Source organism: Corythoichthys intestinalis, chromosome 10, assembly GCF_030265065.1.
Source record: "Corythoichthys intestinalis isolate RoL2023-P3 chromosome 10, ASM3026506v1, whole genome shotgun sequence".
Taxonomy (NCBI): Eukaryota; Metazoa; Chordata; class Actinopteri; order Syngnathiformes; family Syngnathidae; genus Corythoichthys; species Corythoichthys intestinalis.
This window is the reverse complement of record NC_080404.1, coordinates 56,809,641-56,829,720: the sequence shown is the minus strand read 5'-3', so window position 1 is coordinate 56,829,720 and position 20,080 is coordinate 56,809,641. Positions and strand designations below refer to the sequence as shown.

Sequence of the window (20,080 nt, the reverse complement as noted above, 5' to 3'; positions counted from 1 at the left end):
ACCATAATTGGCAATTAATGAAACAAATAGAACAGTAACTGAAGAAATTATTTTGCACAGAACATGAATTTTGTATGTTATGGAAACCTGTATGTTGCAATGCGTGCTAGGAGACATGTTGGGCGACAACAGTGTTGACAGCAGGTGGCAGCAGAGGTTGACTGTCTACCGCAAGGGAGCAGTGATGGCCAAATGAAGCTTTGCAGCCAATTGATTCAAAGCATCATAGTGGTTCATTTGGTCTTATGACAGTCTTAGGATGCCGCTGTCAAATAAAGTGTTACCAAAAAAAAAAAAAACAGTAACTGAAAAAATAATTAGCACAGAACATGACTTTTGTATGTTATTTAAACATCTGTATCGCTGCAATGCATGCTAGAAGACATGTTGGACGACAACAGTATTGACAGCAGGTGGCAGCAGAGGTTGACTATCTATCACAAGGGAGCAGTGATGGCCAAATGAAGCGTCGCACCCAATTGATTCAAAGCATCATAGTGGTTCATTTGGTCTTATGACAGTCTTAGGATGCCGCTCTCGAATACAGTGTGACCAAATACCATAACTAGCAATTAATGAAACAACTGGAACAGTAACTGAAGAAATAATTAGCACAAAACATGAATTGTGTATGTTATTTACTGTACATCTGTAGCATTGCAATGCATGCTAGTAACATGTTAAAAGACAACAGTATTGACAGCAGGTGGCAGCGGAGGTTGACTGTCCTCCCCAAGGGAGCAGTGATGGCCAAATGAAGCTTTTTGAAGCAATGAAGCCTTGCAGCCAATTGGTTCAAAGCTTCATGGTGGTTCATTTGGTCTTAAAGCAGTCTTATGAAGCCACTGTCAAATAAAGTGTTTCCAGTTAATATCGTTTGGTGTAAATATTCCATAATACATTGAGGACAGTTGCGGCTTATAATCCAGTGCAGTTTAGCTATGAACAAATGCTTGTTTTCGTGTCAAATTTGGTGGGTGGCGGCTAATGGTCGGGTGTGCCTTATAGTCCGAAAATTAAAATTCAATTCAATTCAATTCTTGTTTGTACCAGTATGCACTTTATGGTCAACTGTCAAAACACAATCCATTTCTTGTTTGCTTGCAGGAGTGGCTGCTAATGCCAAAGTGGGCTCTGAACTCATTAAAGTCGTGGCAATAGATAACGACATCGGTAACAACAGCTTGGTGCAGTATCACATTGTTACAATTCGTTACTTCCCATCTCAAAGCAACGGAAGTGAGGATGTCGGGAGTATTTTCATTATTGGTGAGTCTCCTAAGGCACACACATGCACTCATTGATGGTAGCTTTGCGATACAGAGGAACCCACGAGTCACGTGGCGCTGAGGATGGCAAAATCCTTAACTCTCGTTGCCCTGACAACAGTAACGCCCAAATTCTCCGGTCCAATCCACAACAGACAATAATCCTAAACAACGCCCTTCTTTCGGACCACAGCCTGCCTCACCAGAGCCTTTAAAAGACTGAATGTTTAACTAATCGTGGTTATTTTTCTGCGATATCTTTTGTTGACTAGTGATATGATGACCCTTAAGCCAGCTTTCCTCCTCGTCTGGGTCTATTTGCTGTTTTGCATTGCTGTCTGACTGCTGTAGAATTGGAATAAATGGTCAACTTGTGTTTCAAAGCCTTTTTCCAGCTTTTAAAATTGAGTCAGAACAAGTTATTAAGACTAAGGTGAATGCGCGAGTTTGGCCTTTTGGCCGGGTTGTTGTTGTGCTGCCGGCCCGGGTCGTTGGAATTGCACTAGCGCGGTTCCGGCGGTTCAGCTGGTGTGATACCGGCAATCGGGCTAATAGGTCAGATTCCTTCATCACCTAAACAAACAAACTGAATGTTTAGCTAATCGTTATAAGTTTTCTTTGATCTTTTGTTCACTTGTGATATGGTGACCCTGGATCCAGTTTGCTTCCTCGTCGGGGTCTCTCTGTGCTGTATGATTGCTGTGGACTTGGAATAAATATTCCACTTGTGTTTCGAAGCCTTTTTCCAGCTTTTAAAATTGAGTCAGAACAAGGGATGAAGACTAAGGTGAATGCGCGGAGTTAGGCCTCTTGGCCAGGTTATTGGGGAGTTGCGCCTGCCTGGGTCGTTGGAATTGCGCTAGCGTAGTTCCAGCAGTTCGACTGGCGTGATTCCGGCAATCTGGCTAAAAGGTCAGATTCTTTCAACAGTTTAGCATGTAAAAACTTTATGAAAATTTTATATTTGGTGGCATTTCGGGTTCACTTCCTGTAAATATTGGGTCACTCCCTCTTGGTTTGGGCAATTTCGGGGTCACTTGCTGTTGATTTGCAAAGCTACCATCAATTACAAGTCAAATGCATGAAATGTAGTGTTCCCCCTTCTCCCCTCCCCATCAACTGATTAAATTATGATATCCACAGGTTTGACAGATGGTATCATTCGCACCTATGACCTCTTCACGGCGTACGATCCCGGGTATTTTCAGCTAGAAATTTTGGCGTGCGACTTGGCGGGACACAGCACCACCACTAACGTCAATATCTATATCCTGCGGGACGACCAGAGGGTCAAGATAGTTTTCAATGAAATTCCCGATTTGGTGCGTGAAAATCGAGATGATTTCATTAACTTGCTTTCCAACATCACTGGAGCTATTGTCAACCTGGATGACATACAGGTGAGCTTTTATTTTTATTTGGACCGATATAGTGTTAAAAGTGTACGTGTAAATATTTCATGCCTTTATTTTGTTTTGGCCCAGTTTCATGTGGACAAGAAGGGCAGAGTTAATTATGCCCAGACGGACATGTTGATCCACGTAGTCAACAATCAAAGCAACACCATCCAAGATGTTGAAAGGTGAATTCCAAACTCAACAAGTCTTTCAGTTCAAAGCCGTATATAATATCAAGATTTACAGGTAGTCCCTGGGTTATGACGTACTCGATTTACGCAAGCGTCTCAAGATGTGTGTCATAAGCATTTATTAATACTCATGGAAGTGTCATGTCATAATTATGATGGTCTTATGACAGTCTTAGGATGCCACTTTCAAATAAAGTGTTACCAGATACCATAATGAGCAATTAATGAAACAACTGGAACAGTAACTGAAGAAGTAATTAGCACAGAACATGATTTTAGTCTGTTATTTACATCTGTAATGCTGCAGTGTATGCTAGGAGACATGTTGGATGACAACAGTGTTGACAGCAGGTGGCGGCAGAGGTTGACTGTCCCCCCAAAGGGAGCAATGATTACCAAATGAAGCTTCTTAAAGCTTTGCAGCCAATTGGTTCAAAGCCTCATGGTGATTCATTTGGTCTGAAGGAAAAGAGTCTATTTTTCCTTGTTACAGATTGTTTTATTCTTATAACGAACAGGAGATGATGAAACAGAATTCGGGAATAAAAAGGAACAAAAAATTTACACTTAAAGACAAACAGAAAAGACAAGACTGTCATGGCCTCATTCCCTGCTGCAGCATTGCCTAATTGCCTTCAATTATCCCCACCTGTCCTCAATTCACCTACTCACAGCCCAGCCAATAGCAATGCTGCATTCAGCAGTCAACCTGTGTATTTAAAGCCCAGATTTTCACTTCCACTCTGTCAGACCGTCTGCGAAGCCTGCTTGTTACCTGCCTGCCTAGCTCTCTGAATCTGACTCTCGTTGCCGAATCTGAACATGCCCGACTGCTGCCTTCTCTCCTGCCCTGGTAACTCGACCTGCCTTTTGCTTTTGGAAAGCCCTTGTCTGTACTGCTGCCATCATTACACCTGCCCTGCTGGTCCTGTCAATAAATTGTTGAAAACGTGACGCATTTGTGGTCCTCCTCTGTCGGGTCCGTGACAAAGACATTACTGGTACCAGGAGACAAAGAAAAAAGTGCCTCCCGCCTCTCAGCTCCTACACTTTTTCCTCGCCTCTCACTGGGGAGGGTCTCTTGCTTGGAGTGTACAACCCCCCGCCCTGATCAAATTACATACGCTGGTAAGAAGACAAACGTGGCCTGTGTGAATATGTTAGAAAAGTAAGTGGCATTTTCCACGTGTGATTATTGTGAATAAATGGAAATATATTTCTACAGGTCTTCTGACAGTCCAAGGATGTCGCTGTCAAATAAGGTGTTCCCAAATACCATAACTAGCAGTTGATGAAACAAATGGAACAGTAACTGAAGAAATTATTAGCACAGAACATGAATTTCCATTGTTATTTACATCTGTAGAGCTGCAATGCATGCTAAGAGACATGCTGGACGACAACAGTTCAAATCAGATCAGTTCAAAGCCGTATATAATAACAAGATTTACAGGAATTCGTAACCTGGGGACTACCATTATCTTTCTTTTTTTTATGTTCATTTTGTATGTTTTTTTTTTGTTTGTTTGTTTTGTTGTTTTTTTTAAACATGATGGATTAGCGCCTATAAACAGTGGCAGTAGTTGCTCTTCACACCTCTGCAGTATCTGCATCATTGATTCCAGGAAAGCTTTCGATTCTGTTCTAGTACTAGTGCTATTTTGGGTCTACTTTAATGCAGTTTTGTTCTAGTTCTGTTCTTTTTCTAGTTCTGCTCCGTTCTATTCCTGATTCTTGTTTCTTGTCGTACTCCCACTGGACCACAATGACTCATTGTGCTCTCTCAATCTCAGAGTGATCCAGTTGATCGATGAAAACAAGGAGCAGCTGAGAAATTTGTTTCGGAAATACAACGTGGTAGATGTTCAGCCCGCCGTCGGTGACAAGTTGCCCGATGACATCACCACGCTGCAGGTCTGCCGGCCCCTTCAGAAAAGGATTGTGCTATGTTTTTGTGGTATTAATTAGGGCTGTCAAAGGATTACAATTTTTAATCGAGTTAATTACAGCTTAAAAAATGAATTAATCGTAATTAATCGCAATTCAAACCATCTATAAAATATGCAATATTTTTCTGTAAATTATTTTTGGAATGGAAAGATAAGACACAAGACGGATATATACATTCAACATACTGTACATAAGTACTATAATTGTTTATTATAACAATAAATCAACAAGATGGCATTAACATTATTAACATTCTGTTAAAGCGATCCATGGATAGAAAGACTTGTAGTTCTTAAAAGATAAATGTTAGTACAAGTTATAGAAATTTTATATTAAAACCCCTCTTAATGTTTTCGTTTTATTAAAATTTGCAAAATTTTCAATCAAAAATAAACTAGTAGCCCGCCATTGTTGATGACAATAATTACACAATGCTCATGGGTGCTAAAGCCCATAAAATCAGTCGCACCCAAGTGCCAGCAGAGGGCAAAAAAACTCCAAAAAACACAAGTAACAAGTGGACATTGCACTGTGCTGTCATTTTAATCTGTTTGAGCGGGGCATGTGCATTAATTGCGTCAAATATTTTAACGTGATCAATTAAAAACATGAATTACCGTCCATTAACGCGATCATTTTGATAGCCCTAGTATTAACCCTTTCAGGGACAGTGGACAATCATTTATTAAAAAAAATAAAATTATTTGTATGGAGGACCAAATCAGACAGAATGAAATATATAAATACTAGTACCGTATTGGCCCGAATATAAGACGGTGTTTTTTGCATTGAAATAAGACTGAAAAAGTGGGGGTCGTCTTATATACGCGGTCTAGACGTTATACCAATTCACGACGCTAGATGGCGCCGGATATCATTGAAGCGATGTTCTGTCATGACAGATCTCAGCTACTCTCAAGTTCAACCAGTTTGCATTATTTTATCGCAATGTTTTTCCTTATTCAGATTTGTTTCAAGACTACAGTTACAGTTAGACTTCACTTTGATGGTTAATGCCGTTATTGAAATTTTGTTCTTTTAACACAATGGATTGGTTTATTTACATTTCAAAAACCAGAAAGCCATTCATTTACAAATGTGATTGCACTTTAGTTGACATATTTAAATGTTCAGATTAGAGCTGTCAAACGATTAAAATTTTTAATCGAGTGAATCGCATCTTAAAAATTGATTAATCGTAATTAATCGCAATTCAAACCATCTCTAAAATATGCCATATTTTTCTGTAAATTATTGTTGGAATGGAAAGATAAGACAAGACAGATACATACATTTAACATACTGTACATAAGTACTGTATTTGTTTATTATAACAATAAATTAACAAGATGGCATTAACATTATTAACATTCTTTCTGTGAAAGGGATCCACGGATAGAAAGACTTGTAATTCTTAAAGGATAAATGTGAATTTGTATATTGTGACTAAATATTGCCATCTAGTGTATTTGTTGAGCTTTCAGTAAATGATACTGTAGCGATTTAACTTCTGCCCAAATGCATGATGGGTGCAACCATGCATGCATGTTTGCAACCATGACTGTGTGTGGTGCCCGCAAATGCTATATCTTCTCTGCGTTGTGTGCAACACATGGTGCTAAGAAAAAGATCAACTCTTACCATTCTTCCCCACGTCGATTCCCATACTATTTATATTTATTGTGTGAGAGATGTCAATTATAAGCATGGCTGCACTGAATGTTGTCTCTTAGCACTGTATATAAGAAAAAGGGCGCCAATGCAATTAAAAAATTTAATTATCACCCGTTAATGTGATAAATTTGACAGCCCTCGTTCAGATATTAAGATTTGAATGAGGCAAAATAACATGCTTTTTCTCTCAAATATATTGTTATAATTATTTGTTTCGGATGTATTGTAATTATTTTCCGTATAAAAATTAATTTTGTGTTCAAAAAGTCTTTTTTTCAAACTTGAGTCTTGAAAAAGAGGGGTTCGTCTTATAATCAGGGCCGTCTCATATTCGGGCCAATATGGTACATCTTTAGGTAAATAATTAAATGTGTCATGAAGAAATTAAAATAGGAAATAACTCCGCGACCCTCGTGAGGAAAAAGCGGCATGGAAAATGAATGAATGAATGAATAAATAAAAGTGTCATTCCCGTATTTTTCGGACTATAAGTCGCACCAGACATAAAATGCGCAATGAAGAGGAAAAAAACATACATAGGTTGCACAAGTCGCATTTTGGGGGGAAATTTATTGGATAAAATCCAATGCAAAGAACAGACATGTCATCTTGAAAGGCAATTTCAAATAAAAATAGAAAGCAACAAGTAGCATCAAGAGAGAGTGTCAACCTTAAAATGATGGGGAGCTGAGCGAGTGACACTTCAATGAATTTGTTTGGCTACATGTACAGTGGAATGAAAAAGTTTCTGTACCTTTTGCAATTTCTCACCTTTCTGCATAAAATCACCATCAAATGTGATCTGTTCCTTGTCAAAAATCACACAGATGGAAAAACAGTGTCTGCTCTAACTAAAACCATCCAAACATTTTCAGGTTTTCATATTTTAATTAGGATGGCATGCAAACAATGACAGAAGGGGGAAAAAATAAGTAAGTGAACCTTCTGCCTAAGGAGACTTAAAGGCAATTGAATTGAAACCAATTTTTATAAACATTTTAAGTCAGGTGTGTGCCCAATCACTGATGAGTGGTTTAAAACTTCCTTGCCCAATATAAAACAAACACCCGGTAAGATTTGTCTTGATGAGAAGCATTGGCTGATGTCTGTGCATCATAGCTCAGTCAAAAGAGCTGTTTAAAGACCTGGGATCAAGGATTGTTGATGCGAAAGGATACAAAACCATCTCTAAAAGTCTGGATGATCATCAATCAACAGTCAGAGATGTTGTCTACAAATGGAGAGAGTTTGGAACTGTTTCTTCTCTTCCAAGAAGTGGCCGTCCACCAAAGATGACGCTAAGAGTTCAGCGCAGAATACTCAGAGGTAAAAAAATAACCTTAGAATATCGGCTAAAGACTTACAGAAATCCCTGGCACAGCCCAATATCTCTGTGCACACATCAACTATATCTAAAAAGATAGCCAAGAATGGTGTTCATGGGAGGACTCCATGGAGGAAGCCACTGCTGTCTAAAAAAAAAATTGTTTAATGTTCGCAAAAAGGCACTTGGACACTCCACATTTTTGGCAAAATATTTTGTGGACTGATGAAACCAAAGTTCAATTGTTTGGGAGTAACACAAAATGTCATGTGTGGAGGAAAAATGGAACAGCTCACCAACATCAACACCTCATCCCCACCATGAAGCATGGTGGAGGGGAGCATTCATGTTTTGCTACCACAGGGCCTGGACAACTTGCAATCATTAATGGAAGAATGAATTCAAAATTGACAGCGATTCATGCCAGACATCCCAGGAATCTGACTGAACTACAGCAGTTTTGTAGGGAAAATGGGCCAAGATTAGTCCTGATCAATGTGCCAGACTGATCAGCAGCTACAGGAAGCGTCTGGTTGAAGTTATTGCTGCCAAAGGGGAGGACAAAATATTAAATGTGATGGTTAACATACTTATTTTTCCCCCTTCTATCATTGTTTGCATACTATCCTTATTAAAATCTGAAAACCTATAAATGTTTGGGTGGTTTTAGTGACAGCAGACACTGTTTTTACATCTGTGTGATTTTGACAAAGATCAGATCACATGTGATTGTGATTTTATGCAGAAATGTGTAACATTTTCAAAAGGTTGATACGTTTTCATACCACTGTACATGTTGCCAAACAAATTAATGGAGGTGTCACCCGCTCAGCTCCCCGTCCTTTTAAGGTTGACACTCTCTCTTGTTGCTCCCTATTTTTATTTCATTATTTTATTTCAAAAATTTCATACCACTGTAACTCTCTATATATTTCAAACTCCAACCTATTTGGTTTTTATTCATTTTCTGGTTTATTTCCATTTCTGATTTCAAATAATTCTATTGGTGATTTAATTTTTGTGTGTGTGTGTGTGTGTGTGTAATTTCCTGTTTCATTTTTCTTTGTTTTAACTTTCTTTTGAATGGGATTTTTACGAATCATTTTTATCTCTGCTCGTGGATCTTTGTGTGATGTAAAGCACGTTGAATTGTGCTATACAAATACATTTGCCTTGCCATTGTGAGCAATAATAAGCAAAGCATCTCTTCATTGTGAGCAGCAATTGATTAAAGCAAATATATAAGAAACATTTTAATAATTCTCATTATATTCAATATCCGGCTCGAAGGACCATTTAATCGAATCAAGTCCTCTGGAGGACGTTTATACACGTTGCAAAAAACAAGGAGAGAACACACTCGAATTCGTTGAAAAGCTTGCAAGGAGAAGGAGGTAAACTATACAATCATGATCGTAATAACAATATCAAAGACAACAAGTCATGCGTAAGATTTTAGCTTTAGCATTTCTGGAGCACTGGACACATGAAAATGCAGGGATAGAAAGAACTTACCTTCCATAACACAGCGGCAGCATAGCTACATGAACACCCGGGACCTGCGACACGAATGCGGCCTGCGGAAAATCCCGCTCACCATACGACCATTAGACTAACAACCCAGGTACTGGAACAAATTGAATTCGTATGTAGAGGTACCACCGTTCATACAGTGGTATAAAGACGTATCTGAACCTTTTGCAATTTCTCACATTTCTGCATAAAACCACCATCAAATATGATCTGATCTTTGTCAAAATCACACAGATGAAAAAACAGTGTCTGCTTTAACTAAAACCACCCAAACTTTTATAGCTTTTCTATTTTAATGAGAATAGTATGCAAACAATGGCAGAAGGGGGGAAAAATAAGTAAGTGAACCATCACATTTAATATTTTGTCGTCCCCCCTTTGAGGGCAATAACTTTAACCAGACGCTTCCTAGTAGCTCCAGATCAGTCTTGCAAAACTGCTATAGTTCAGTCAGACTCCTGGGATGGCTGGCATGAATCGCTGTCTTTTGGACATGCCACAGCATCTCTATAGGGTTCAAGTCTGGACTTTGACTTGGCCACTCCAGAACGTGTATTTCGTTCCTCTAAAACCATTCTAAAGTTGATTTACTTCTGTGTTCTTGTAGCAGCATCCATCTGCTTTTTAGTGTCAACTATCTGACAGACGGCCTCTGGTTTTCCTGCAAAAAATCCTGATAAACTTTGGAATTCATTCTTCCATTAATTATTGCAAGTTGCAAAACAGCCCCAAATCATAATGCTCTCTCCACCATGCTTCACGGTGGGGATGAGGTGTTGATGTTGGTGAGCTGTTTCATTTTTCCTCTACACATGATGTTGTGTGTTACTCCTAAACAATTCAATTTTGGTTTCATCAGTCCACAAAATATTTTGCCAAAACGTCTGTGGAGTGTCCAAGTGCCTTTTTGCGAACATTAAACGACCAACAATGTTTTGGGTTTTTTTAGACAGCAGTGACTTCCTCCGTGGAGTCCTCCCATTAACACCATTCTTGGCCATAGTTTTACATATAGTTGATGTGTGCACAGATATATTGGACTGTGCCAGTCTTTAGAAGACACGCTAGGGTTCCTTTTTTACCTCTGAGTATTCTGCGCTGAACTCTTGGCGTCATCTTTGGTGGACGGCCACTCTTTTGGAGAGAAGCAACAGTGCCAAATTCTTTCCATTTGTAGACAACTCCTCTGACTGTCAATTGATGAACATCCAGACTTTTAGAGATGGTTTTGCATCCTTTCCCAGCTTTATACAAATCAACAATCCTTGATTGCAGGTCTTCAGACAGCTCTTTTGACCGAGCCATGATGCACATCAGATAATATTTCTCATCAAGACATTTCTTACCAGGTGTGTGTTTTACAATGGGCAGGGTAGCTTTAAACCACTCATCAGTGATTGGTCACACACGTGACTTAAAATGTTTGGTAAAAATTGGTTTCAGTTGCTTTTTAAGTCTCCTTAGGCAGAGTGTTCACGGACTTATTTTTCCCCCTTCAGTCATTGTTGGTATGCTATCCTCATTAAAATATGGAAACCTATAAACGTTTGGGTGGTTTTAGTTAAAGCAGACACTGTACTTTCATTTGTGTGATTTTGACAAAGATCCGATCACATTTGATGGTGATTTTATGCTGAAATGTGAGAAATTCCAAAAGGTTCAGATACTTTTTCATACCAGTGTAGTTTTCAACTTGTATTGCATTGATGATGATCGATGCCCAACCCATTTTATTCGCCCCTCCCAGTCAAAATGGATTGGACGTCTAGCGATGTCAATGGCAGTTACATGAGTGTCCTCTAAGTGTTAAACAAAAAAAATAATCTATTTTGTCTGTGTCACAGCTGGTCATCATTATTCTGGCTGTGCTGCTGTGCCTGGCAGGAATATTGTTTGTCTCAATGAACTGGCATTATCGCCGAGTGTAAGTGTTTTAGCATGTCCATCATTCATAAAATCTGTCTTAAAATCATGCCACGATCAACTATCTGACTAGTGACGTTTTTCTTACCGGTACAGGCATCAGAGGAAGCTTAAAGCTATCGTTGCTGGATCAACAGGTTTGTCTCTTGAGCCGCATACAGCCGTTTCTAAATGGTTACTAAGCAAAGAGTTTTGAAGCATGATCTTTCCTCCGCCCTGCAGGGAACCAGGGTTTAATGGATATTCTGGACATGCCCAACACCAACAAATACTCATTTGAAGGGTGAGTCTAGAACATGACGGTTTTAAACACATATTAGATACATGTTTCCAAACATACCGCATTACTAGAAAGTTTAGATGTAAGGTCACGTGTACTAAACAGAATTAAATGAGGTTATTCTACGGTATTTTCCTGGTCATTTGACTTGTAATCTCTCTGCAGAGCTAATCCGGTATGGCTTGACCCATTCTGTCATAATCTGGAACTGGCCGCTCAGGCAGACCATGAGGACGACCTGCCTGAAAACCTGAGTGAAATCACGGACCTGTGGAATAGCCCCGCACGCACTCATGTTAGTACATTATGCTATGTTCATAAAGTGTATCCATAGACTTCATAATGGTATTGACGGGTCAGATCGGTCATGCACTGAGCCTCGCATTCAAGTAGGGGGCCGCCCACATCAGGAGGAGCTATTCACAAACACGCAGGTAGCGATCTAACGCCGGATTTCTGTTGAAAAATTACAAAAGCTGTACTTTACTGCACACAAACAGGACGGATTGTCTCAGGAGTTCAAGGTCAATATTATATTTTCGTACCATGCATGCATTTCAAAACGTGAAAAAAATCAATGGGAGAAATTAGCAGCGACTGCATTGGCATCGTAGTTCGCAATATTTACGCAAAATAAATGCTAATGGCATGGTTTTTTTGCTTTTAACCAAAAATTGAGTATGTTTTACATCCATATCTTTAAAGAATTCGGGGATTTAAGCATTTATTCACAAGAATTTTAACCGGAAAAGCTCTGTTTACATCAGGCGGTTGCTAGCTAGCTACATTCACTAACAGACTAGCTTTGTACTTTGACATATTTACGTAAAATAAATGCTAACTGCATGGTTATTTTTGCTTTTAACCAAGAATCAAGACTGTTTTACGTATATATCTATAAAGAATTCGGGGATTTAAGCATTTATTCACAAGAATTTTCACCGGAAAAGCTCTGTTTACATAAAGCAGCAGCTAGCTACATTTACTAACAGACTAGCATTGTACTTCGACATATTTATATAAAATAAATGCTAAATGCACTGGGTTTTTTATTGCTTTAAACCCAGAATCGAGACTGTTTCACGTCCATATTTATAAAGAATTTAGGCATTTAAGCATTTTTTCCACAAGAATTTTCAACGAAAAAAGCTCTTTGTGATTCCACTCGGTCAGCTTTGACGACCTCGATAACAATGCAGGCCCCACTTATTTATCGGCCCCGTGTCCATGGTATAATAAAACTTAGATGGCGATAAAATTCGCAGATTTTATGCTAGATGCACAAAAATCACCAAAGGCAGAGATAATCACCTATATTTTCAGGATCAATATCAATATTTAACATATCATATAGGTTTTTGCCAGAAATAGCAATTTACTTTTTTTTTTTTTTTTTACAAAATCCAACATGGTGGCCATCACAAAACAAAGAGCTTTTTAAGTTGAAAATTCTTGTAAATAAATGCTGAAAAGGTGCAATTTCTATAGATATGAATGTAAAACAGTCTAGATTCTTGGTTAAAAGCAAAAAACGGGAAGTTATTGTTCACTTTACGTAAATGTTTCAAGCCAAATGTACGACATTGTTTAATCCACCATGGCCGCCATCACAAAACAAAAAGCTTTTTAAGTTGAAAATTCTTGTAAATAAATGCTTAAATCACACAATTTCTATAGATTTGAACGTAAAACAGTGTAGATTCTTTGTTAAAAGCATAAAATGGGCATTTGTTGTTCATTTTGGGTAAATATTTCAAGCCAAAGCTACACTAATTTTATCCATTGCGACGCAAAGTCAGAAAATTGTGAAGGAACACGGCTACGGCGGAGGGTCGTAAATCGGGTCTGCCTTGACGGCGCATGTCTGCCGCAGTAGCATAACTCTGCCTTTAAGTTCAAAATGAAATGCATTTTAACAATAAAACACTTGACACAAAACAATTGGTGTTCAAACGTCCATCTAGTCTTATTAATATGTAACTGTAGTAGAATAAATTAGCCTAATTTACCTAACAACAGTGCGCTAGCTTAAATGCTATAGTATTTACAATTCTCATAGCTGCTATGGCATAGCAAATCACTCACACATAACTCCACAAACTGTAGCTGTAAACTTCATTACAAATGCATACACAAACATATATTAGCTGAAACAACTTACAGCCATATGTGGGCCAAACCAGAGCGCAGCTGTCGTCTATCCATGTCAGATGAGAGTCTGCTCCTCAGTCATGATGCGACAGTCCAGTCAGACCCAACGGTGCCACCAGAGGGCAGTGTATCCTCCATCATGAAACAAAATACAATAAAGTAAATGTAGTCCCCGGGTTACGAGTCTTACGACGTACTCAATTCACGATTAAATTTGCCTAATTTACCGAACAAAAGTACACTAGCTTAAATGCTACGAATGTTAACGTATTTACAATTCTCCTAGCTGCTATAACATAGCAAATCACTCACACGTGATTTTTTTCAGGGAACATTTGGACGTGAGCCTCAAGCGAAACCTGATGATGATCGTTATTTGAGAGCCGCCATTCAGGAGTACGACAATATTGCTAAACTGGGCCAGATCATGAGGGAAGGTCCTATCAAGGTGAGACAAGAAATGTTCTATCTGTCCAGTCTCAAATTTCTTGTCTGTTTCATCCAAGAAGAAACTAAAACATCAGAAGTTGTCAGAAATAAAAGTGAATCTTAAGCAAAAAAAGGCACGGTAGCTAATCATTCCTGGTCTGGATGATTCATAGTCAACCTCTCTGACAATGCGTGTGCTTCAAAAGTTTGATCCTAACTACAATCCTGTCAGGGTTCCCTGCTTAAAGTGGTCCTGGACGACTACCTGAGACTGAAAAAACTATTTGCAGCCAGACTCGTCACTGAAAGCACCAACCAGGCAGAAAACTCATCAGTCACTGAGGTGGGCTCGGTTGACTTTGGTGTGCCGCTGCCTCCTTTGACTGTCCCTCTAAAACAACTTTTTCTCATACCTTGTTTGAATTGGCGATACAAGTGTTGCTCACTTAGTTCTATCTGAAATTGTGTTAACTGTCGATGTTGGATGTGGTACAGTGCTTGCAAGTGAAATCCAACTACAGCAGTAATTTACATTTCAACGGGTAAGTTGATCAATAAATCGGTCGGTCGGGCTCAGTTTTTTGAAATAAAAAACAATGAGTATTTGATTAAAATATATTGAGGCGCCTACGGGATTTAACAAATGAATTTAGCAACCCTTTAGTAAGCAGACTAAGTCAGGCTAACTTTTTTTCTTTATTAACAAAACACTCACCCGTCATGAATTCACCAACTATGGACAGTTACTGTTTAAACAGTGTTGTCATATTGTAATCTGATTATTTTCTTTCAGGAACGAGCAATCTAACGCCAATTGTTACATTATTGCAATTGGCTAACCTGCATAGCAGAAGTCCGTTAGCTTAAATGCTATGAATAAGCTGATGTTTACAACAATTGGCTAACTTGAATAGCAAAAGTCCACTAGCTTAAATCCTATATAATGCTAATGTTTACAACAATTGGCGAACTTGCATAGCAAAAGTCCACTGGCTTAAATGCTATATATTTTGTAGCGGTTGAAATGTTGAGAGTCTTGTTAGCTCGTGTTGCTGTGTCCAGCTGCTCATTCCACTGCTGCTCTCTGTGAACTCTCGTGAACTCTGCACTCAGCCGGAACTCGCACGGCTTTTAAGTATCTGTCACGTGACTGTGACGTAGTCGGTAACGCGCTCGGCCAAACGTACACACAACTTCCGTGGGTGAATGTCAAACAATAAAAGGTCACCACAATTTGCTAATTTTTACAACATTGGCTAACTTGCATAACAAAAGCTTGCTATCTTTAATGCTATATAATGCTAATGTTTACAACAATTGGCTAACTTGCAATGCTAAAGTGCGTTAGCTTAAATGCTAAATAATGCTAATGTTTACAACAATTGGCCGACTTGCATCACAAAAGTCCACTAGCATAAATTCTATGTAATGTTACTTTTTACAACAATTGGCTAACTTGCACAACAAAATTCTGCTATCTTAAATGCTATATAATTCTAATGTTTACAACAATTGGCTAACTTGCATAGCAAAAGTCTATTAGTTTAAATGCTAAATAATGCTAATGTTTACAACAATTGGCCAGCTTGCATCGCAAAAGTCCGCTAGCTTAAATGCTGTACAATGCTAATGTTTACAACAATTGGTTAACTTGCATAGCAAATGTTTGCTAGCTTAAATGCTATATAATGCTACCGTTTACAAAGCAATTGGCTAACATACATAGCAAAAGTCCGCCGTCTTAAATGCTATATAATGCTAATGTTTACAACAATTGGCTAACTTGCATAGCAAAACTCCGCTAGCTTAAGTGCCATATAATACTGATGTTTATATTACAACAATTGGCTAACCTGCATAGCAGAAGTCCGTTAGCCTAAATGCTATGAATAAGCTAATGTTTACAACAATTGGCTAACTTTTATAGCAAAAGTCCGCTAGCTTAAATGCTATATAATGCTAAAGTTTACAACAATTGGCTAAATTGTATACCAAAGGTCCGCTAGTTTAAATGCTATATAATGCTAATGTATATAATAATTGGCTAATTTGCATAGCAAAAGTCAGCTACTTAAATGCTACATAATGCTAATGTTTACAACATTTGGCATCAAAATAATTTCTTAGTACACAAATAAGACAAAATCCTAGTCCTATTCATTCAAATTTCAGAAAATTTGCTGCTGATTTTTTTTTTTATCTTGTGGACAAAACACTGATATGAATTGAACAACAAAATCAAATAAGGAAGAGGCAGACTGTAATGAATTTGTTTTCTTGATCAAATTGTTCTTCATATGTTCAACCAAAATCCAATTTCAAAGCACACTCTCTTGTATGACAATTTACTGTTTGAATGGAGACTGTTGGGAATGGGTTTATGTGTGTAGTTTCTTTTTAAAAACAAATGAGACAACTTTACGATCTAACAATAACTCAAGTGATAACATGCTTCTCCAAAACTCAATACAGACACTGATTAGCATAATCGCTAACTAGCTTAGCGCTCCGTGCTAAGTAGTAACGTCTCATCAACAAAGAATACAACAATACAATTAGCTTCATTGACTCACATAGGATCTAACAACACAAAAAACCATCTAACTCTCGGCACTTCTTAGTATTACTGTACTGATTCAGCAACCCAACCTGTGTGTAGCAGTGAACTCTCTCTCTTTTAATCGGTTAGTTGTTGGAGCCCTGGGTGATTGTTTTGATACCTCTGCTTCTCTTTTCTTGTTCAAACAGATTTTTCTCTTGATTGTTTTTTCCGTTCCGTGTCTTCCCTTCAACTTCTCTGGATGTGTTTGCAAGTCGGAACCTTATTTAATATGCCCTTGTCCTTGTCCCCAGCTAATCCAGAGTGATTTGGATGACGACGACGAGCGCCTGAGCTTGGGCGGCGGTCGCGGCACCCTCCGCTTGAAACACAAGCTTCCCATGGAATTGAAGGGACCCGAAGGCGTGCACGTGGTTCACGGCAGCACCGGTACCCTGCTGACCTCTGACCTCAACAGCCTGCCAGAGGACGACCAGCGGGCTCTGGCGCGTTCTCTCGAGGCGCTGAACGCCGACGGGGGGCTTTACTCCGAACGCAACGCCCGGACCGAGTCGGCCAAGTCGACGCCGATGCACCGCCACAAGGACGGCGAGCTATCGGAGAGCCCTTTGGAAATCACCGAGTTATGACTAGCCGAGGCCTCGCTGGTCTAAACCCAATCGTGACTCGAGTGTGTGTGCGCGCGCTTGTGTCTCCACACCGCCAGGTTGACCTCGTCGGGAAGGTACTGGGAAGATTAGAGCGAGAAGGACCAAATCGTGAGTGTGCTTGACCACCACTCAACTGGATTGGTTGACTGTAAGTGGATGGTAAAAGCTTTTTTTTTTTGTCCCCCCCTTCAAAATCCGAAGGGGAACCGATCAAGAGCACAGCAAAAACAAATGTTTTCGGCGTCAACAAGTTTCATCCAAAGAACCGAAAGGACATACAGGACAAGAAGTTTCACGAGAGACGTTAGAAAGGTGCTGCATCCTCGCCGTACCCACTCACACAAACGCACACTTAACACACACAGCTCCACACATTCAGACCAGCGAATGGCCTTTCAATGTAAGACTGACTATTCCAACTCCTTTTCATACTTTGAGTTCATTTGCAAGTGTAAAACTCGTGTATGTGACCTGTGGAGTTGTCCGCCCATCAGACGCAAATTTTATATAAAAATAAATGTCAATCGTTTGCAGTGTTGTTAATAACAGCGTTAAGAGTATAACTGCGTTTGTAACAGCGTTTTTTCAGTAGTGAGTACTCCAAAGAATTACTTTTTCCTTCTTTGCAACGCCGTTACCGTTACCGAGGATGTGAAAGGGCAGGTTACTTGAACAGGTTGAATCATAGACTTCATAATGTATTGATGGGTCATGCACTGCACCTCGTATTCAAGTAGGGGGCCGCCCACATCAAGCGGAGCGGTTCACAAATACCGTAATTTTCGGACTGTAAGCCGCTACTTTTTTCCTTCATTTTGAATCCTGCGGCTTATAGACCCTACTCACTAACGTCACAAAATGACGTGTCGCTGTATCCAGCCGCCATATTGTCCGTCATTGTTTAGCCCTATTCTCAATGATTTCAATTAGTCGTGCAATTTATAAAGCAATTCATGGAAGCCTCGGTGTTATCTGATTATATAATATAATATATATATATATAAAATAAACGGTCAGAAAAATATGGCATATTTTATAGATGGTTTTAATTGCGATTAATTAATCTTTAAGCTGTAATTAACTCAATTAAAAATTTTAATCGTTTGACAGCCCTAATTTATAGTTGTATTGAATAAGGTGGATACACTGCCCTCTAGTCTGCCTCATTTCATGTGGCTGAATCCAGCTGCTCCCTGTTAAGACCAACATAAGATAAGTTTTTGTTTGAGCTCATGTTTTTTTTTTTAAATGCACTTATAATTTAGTTTATAGGTATATTTATCCGTTTTTGGGGGGCATATGTGTTTGAACCATTTGTTAAGAGCATGGTAAAAACAAACAACGTTAGCATTTTATAGCATTTAAGCTAGCGGACTTTTACAATGTAAGTTAGCCAATTGTTCTTTTGTTGTACAGAGAGCCTCATTTATTTATTTTTTTATACCGTTTGAGGCTCAGCTCAGATTTTTAAAAATTTTTGTTTCTTATCCGATTACTCGATTATTCGAACAAAGTAGTTCATCGATTAATCGACTACCAAAATAATCGATAGCTGCAGCCCTGGACACAAAAGTGTACCCTCCTTTGTTTCGTTGAAATAAGTCAATGTTTTGGACACCCTGGTGCGCTTTGTTGGCGTTGTGCCGCTTTCCCCGCGGTATGAATTTACGTAGCGGTAATGCGTCAACACGACGAGTTGACGGACAATATGGCGCGGGGGCGTGGTTGTGACGTCACGTGAGTAGGGTCTATAGTCCAGTGCGGCTTTTTTGTTGATTTATTCGGGTTAATAGGTAACACATGCGTCCTAGCATGCATTGCAGCGCCAACAATGTAAACACCAATCAAAATGCATGTTCTGTGCTATTTTTTTATTCAGTTACTGTTCCAGTTGTGTCATTAATTGCTAGTTATGGTATTTGGGAACACTTTATTTAACAGCAGCGTCATAAGATTGTCATAATTATGACATGACACTATCATGGGCATTAATCAATGCTTATAACAGATGTCATTAAGTGTCATTCGACAAGTTATGTTAATAACGCCATTTATATCCAGCTCGGATCTTTTGCATCCATTCAAAAGTGAGATCATTTGCCGGGTAACACGAATGACATCGGTTATAAACATTCACTAATGCTCGTGACAGTGTCATGTCATGATTATGATTGTGTAATGACAGTTTTATGACACCACTGTCAAATAGTGTGTCACCAAATAGCATAACTAGGAATAAATGAAACAACTGGAACAGTCACAGTTATAAATAATTAGCACATAACATGAATTTTGATTGTTATTATCATCTGGAGCACTGCAATACATGCTAAGAGGCATGTTGGACAGCAACCGGGTTGACAGCAGATGGCAGCAGAGGTTGAATGTCTCCCCCAAGGGAGCAGTAGTAGCCAAATGAAGCTTATTGAAGCAACAAAGCTTTGCAGCCAATTGATACAAAGCTTCATGGTTGGTAATTTGGTCTTATGACAGTCGTATGATGCCGATTGTCAAATAAAGTGCTACCAGTTGATATCTTTTGGTCTAAATATCCCATAATACAGTGAGGACAGCTGCGGCTTATAGTGCAGTGCAGCTTATCTATGAACAAATGCCATTTTCATGTCACACTTGGTGGGTGGCGGCTTATAGTCAGGTGCGCCTTATATTGCGAAGATTACGGTACGCATGCAGCGATCTAATGCCGGATTTCTGTTGAAAAAGTACGAAAGCTGTACCGCATACAAACA

General features: G+C 39.1%; 1 protein-coding gene across 6 annotated transcripts in view; it reads left to right on the top strand.

The window, feature by feature from the left end:
* The window catches only part of cdh23 (cadherin-related 23), a 494,731-nt gene extending 475,475 nt beyond the window's left edge, over positions 1–19,256 (top strand). For 4 of the 6 annotated variants that reach the window (XM_057848926.1, XM_057848925.1, XM_057848927.1 and 1 more), the window contains 11 exons: positions 1,108–1,269; positions 2,412–2,668; positions 2,753–2,850; positions 4,650–4,770; positions 11,182–11,261; positions 11,357–11,397; positions 11,483–11,543; positions 11,706–11,835; positions 14,020–14,139; positions 14,353–14,463; positions 16,974–19,256. In XM_057848926.1, the coding sequence (XP_057704909.1) occupies positions 1,108–1,269; positions 2,412–2,668; positions 2,753–2,850; positions 4,650–4,770; positions 11,182–11,261; positions 11,357–11,397; positions 11,483–11,543; positions 11,706–11,835; positions 14,020–14,139; positions 14,353–14,463; positions 16,974–17,309 (1,517 nt within the window). In that variant the 3' untranslated portion in view covers positions 17,310–19,256. The remainder of the gene's footprint in view (positions 1–1,107; positions 1,270–2,411; positions 2,669–2,752; positions 2,851–4,649; positions 4,771–11,181; positions 11,262–11,356; positions 11,398–11,482; positions 11,544–11,705; positions 11,836–14,019; positions 14,140–14,352; positions 14,464–16,973) is intronic. The other 2 variants (XR_009064688.1, XM_057848928.1) reach the window with 2 other exon arrangements.
* Positions 19,257–20,080: the final 824 nt, after the last annotated feature.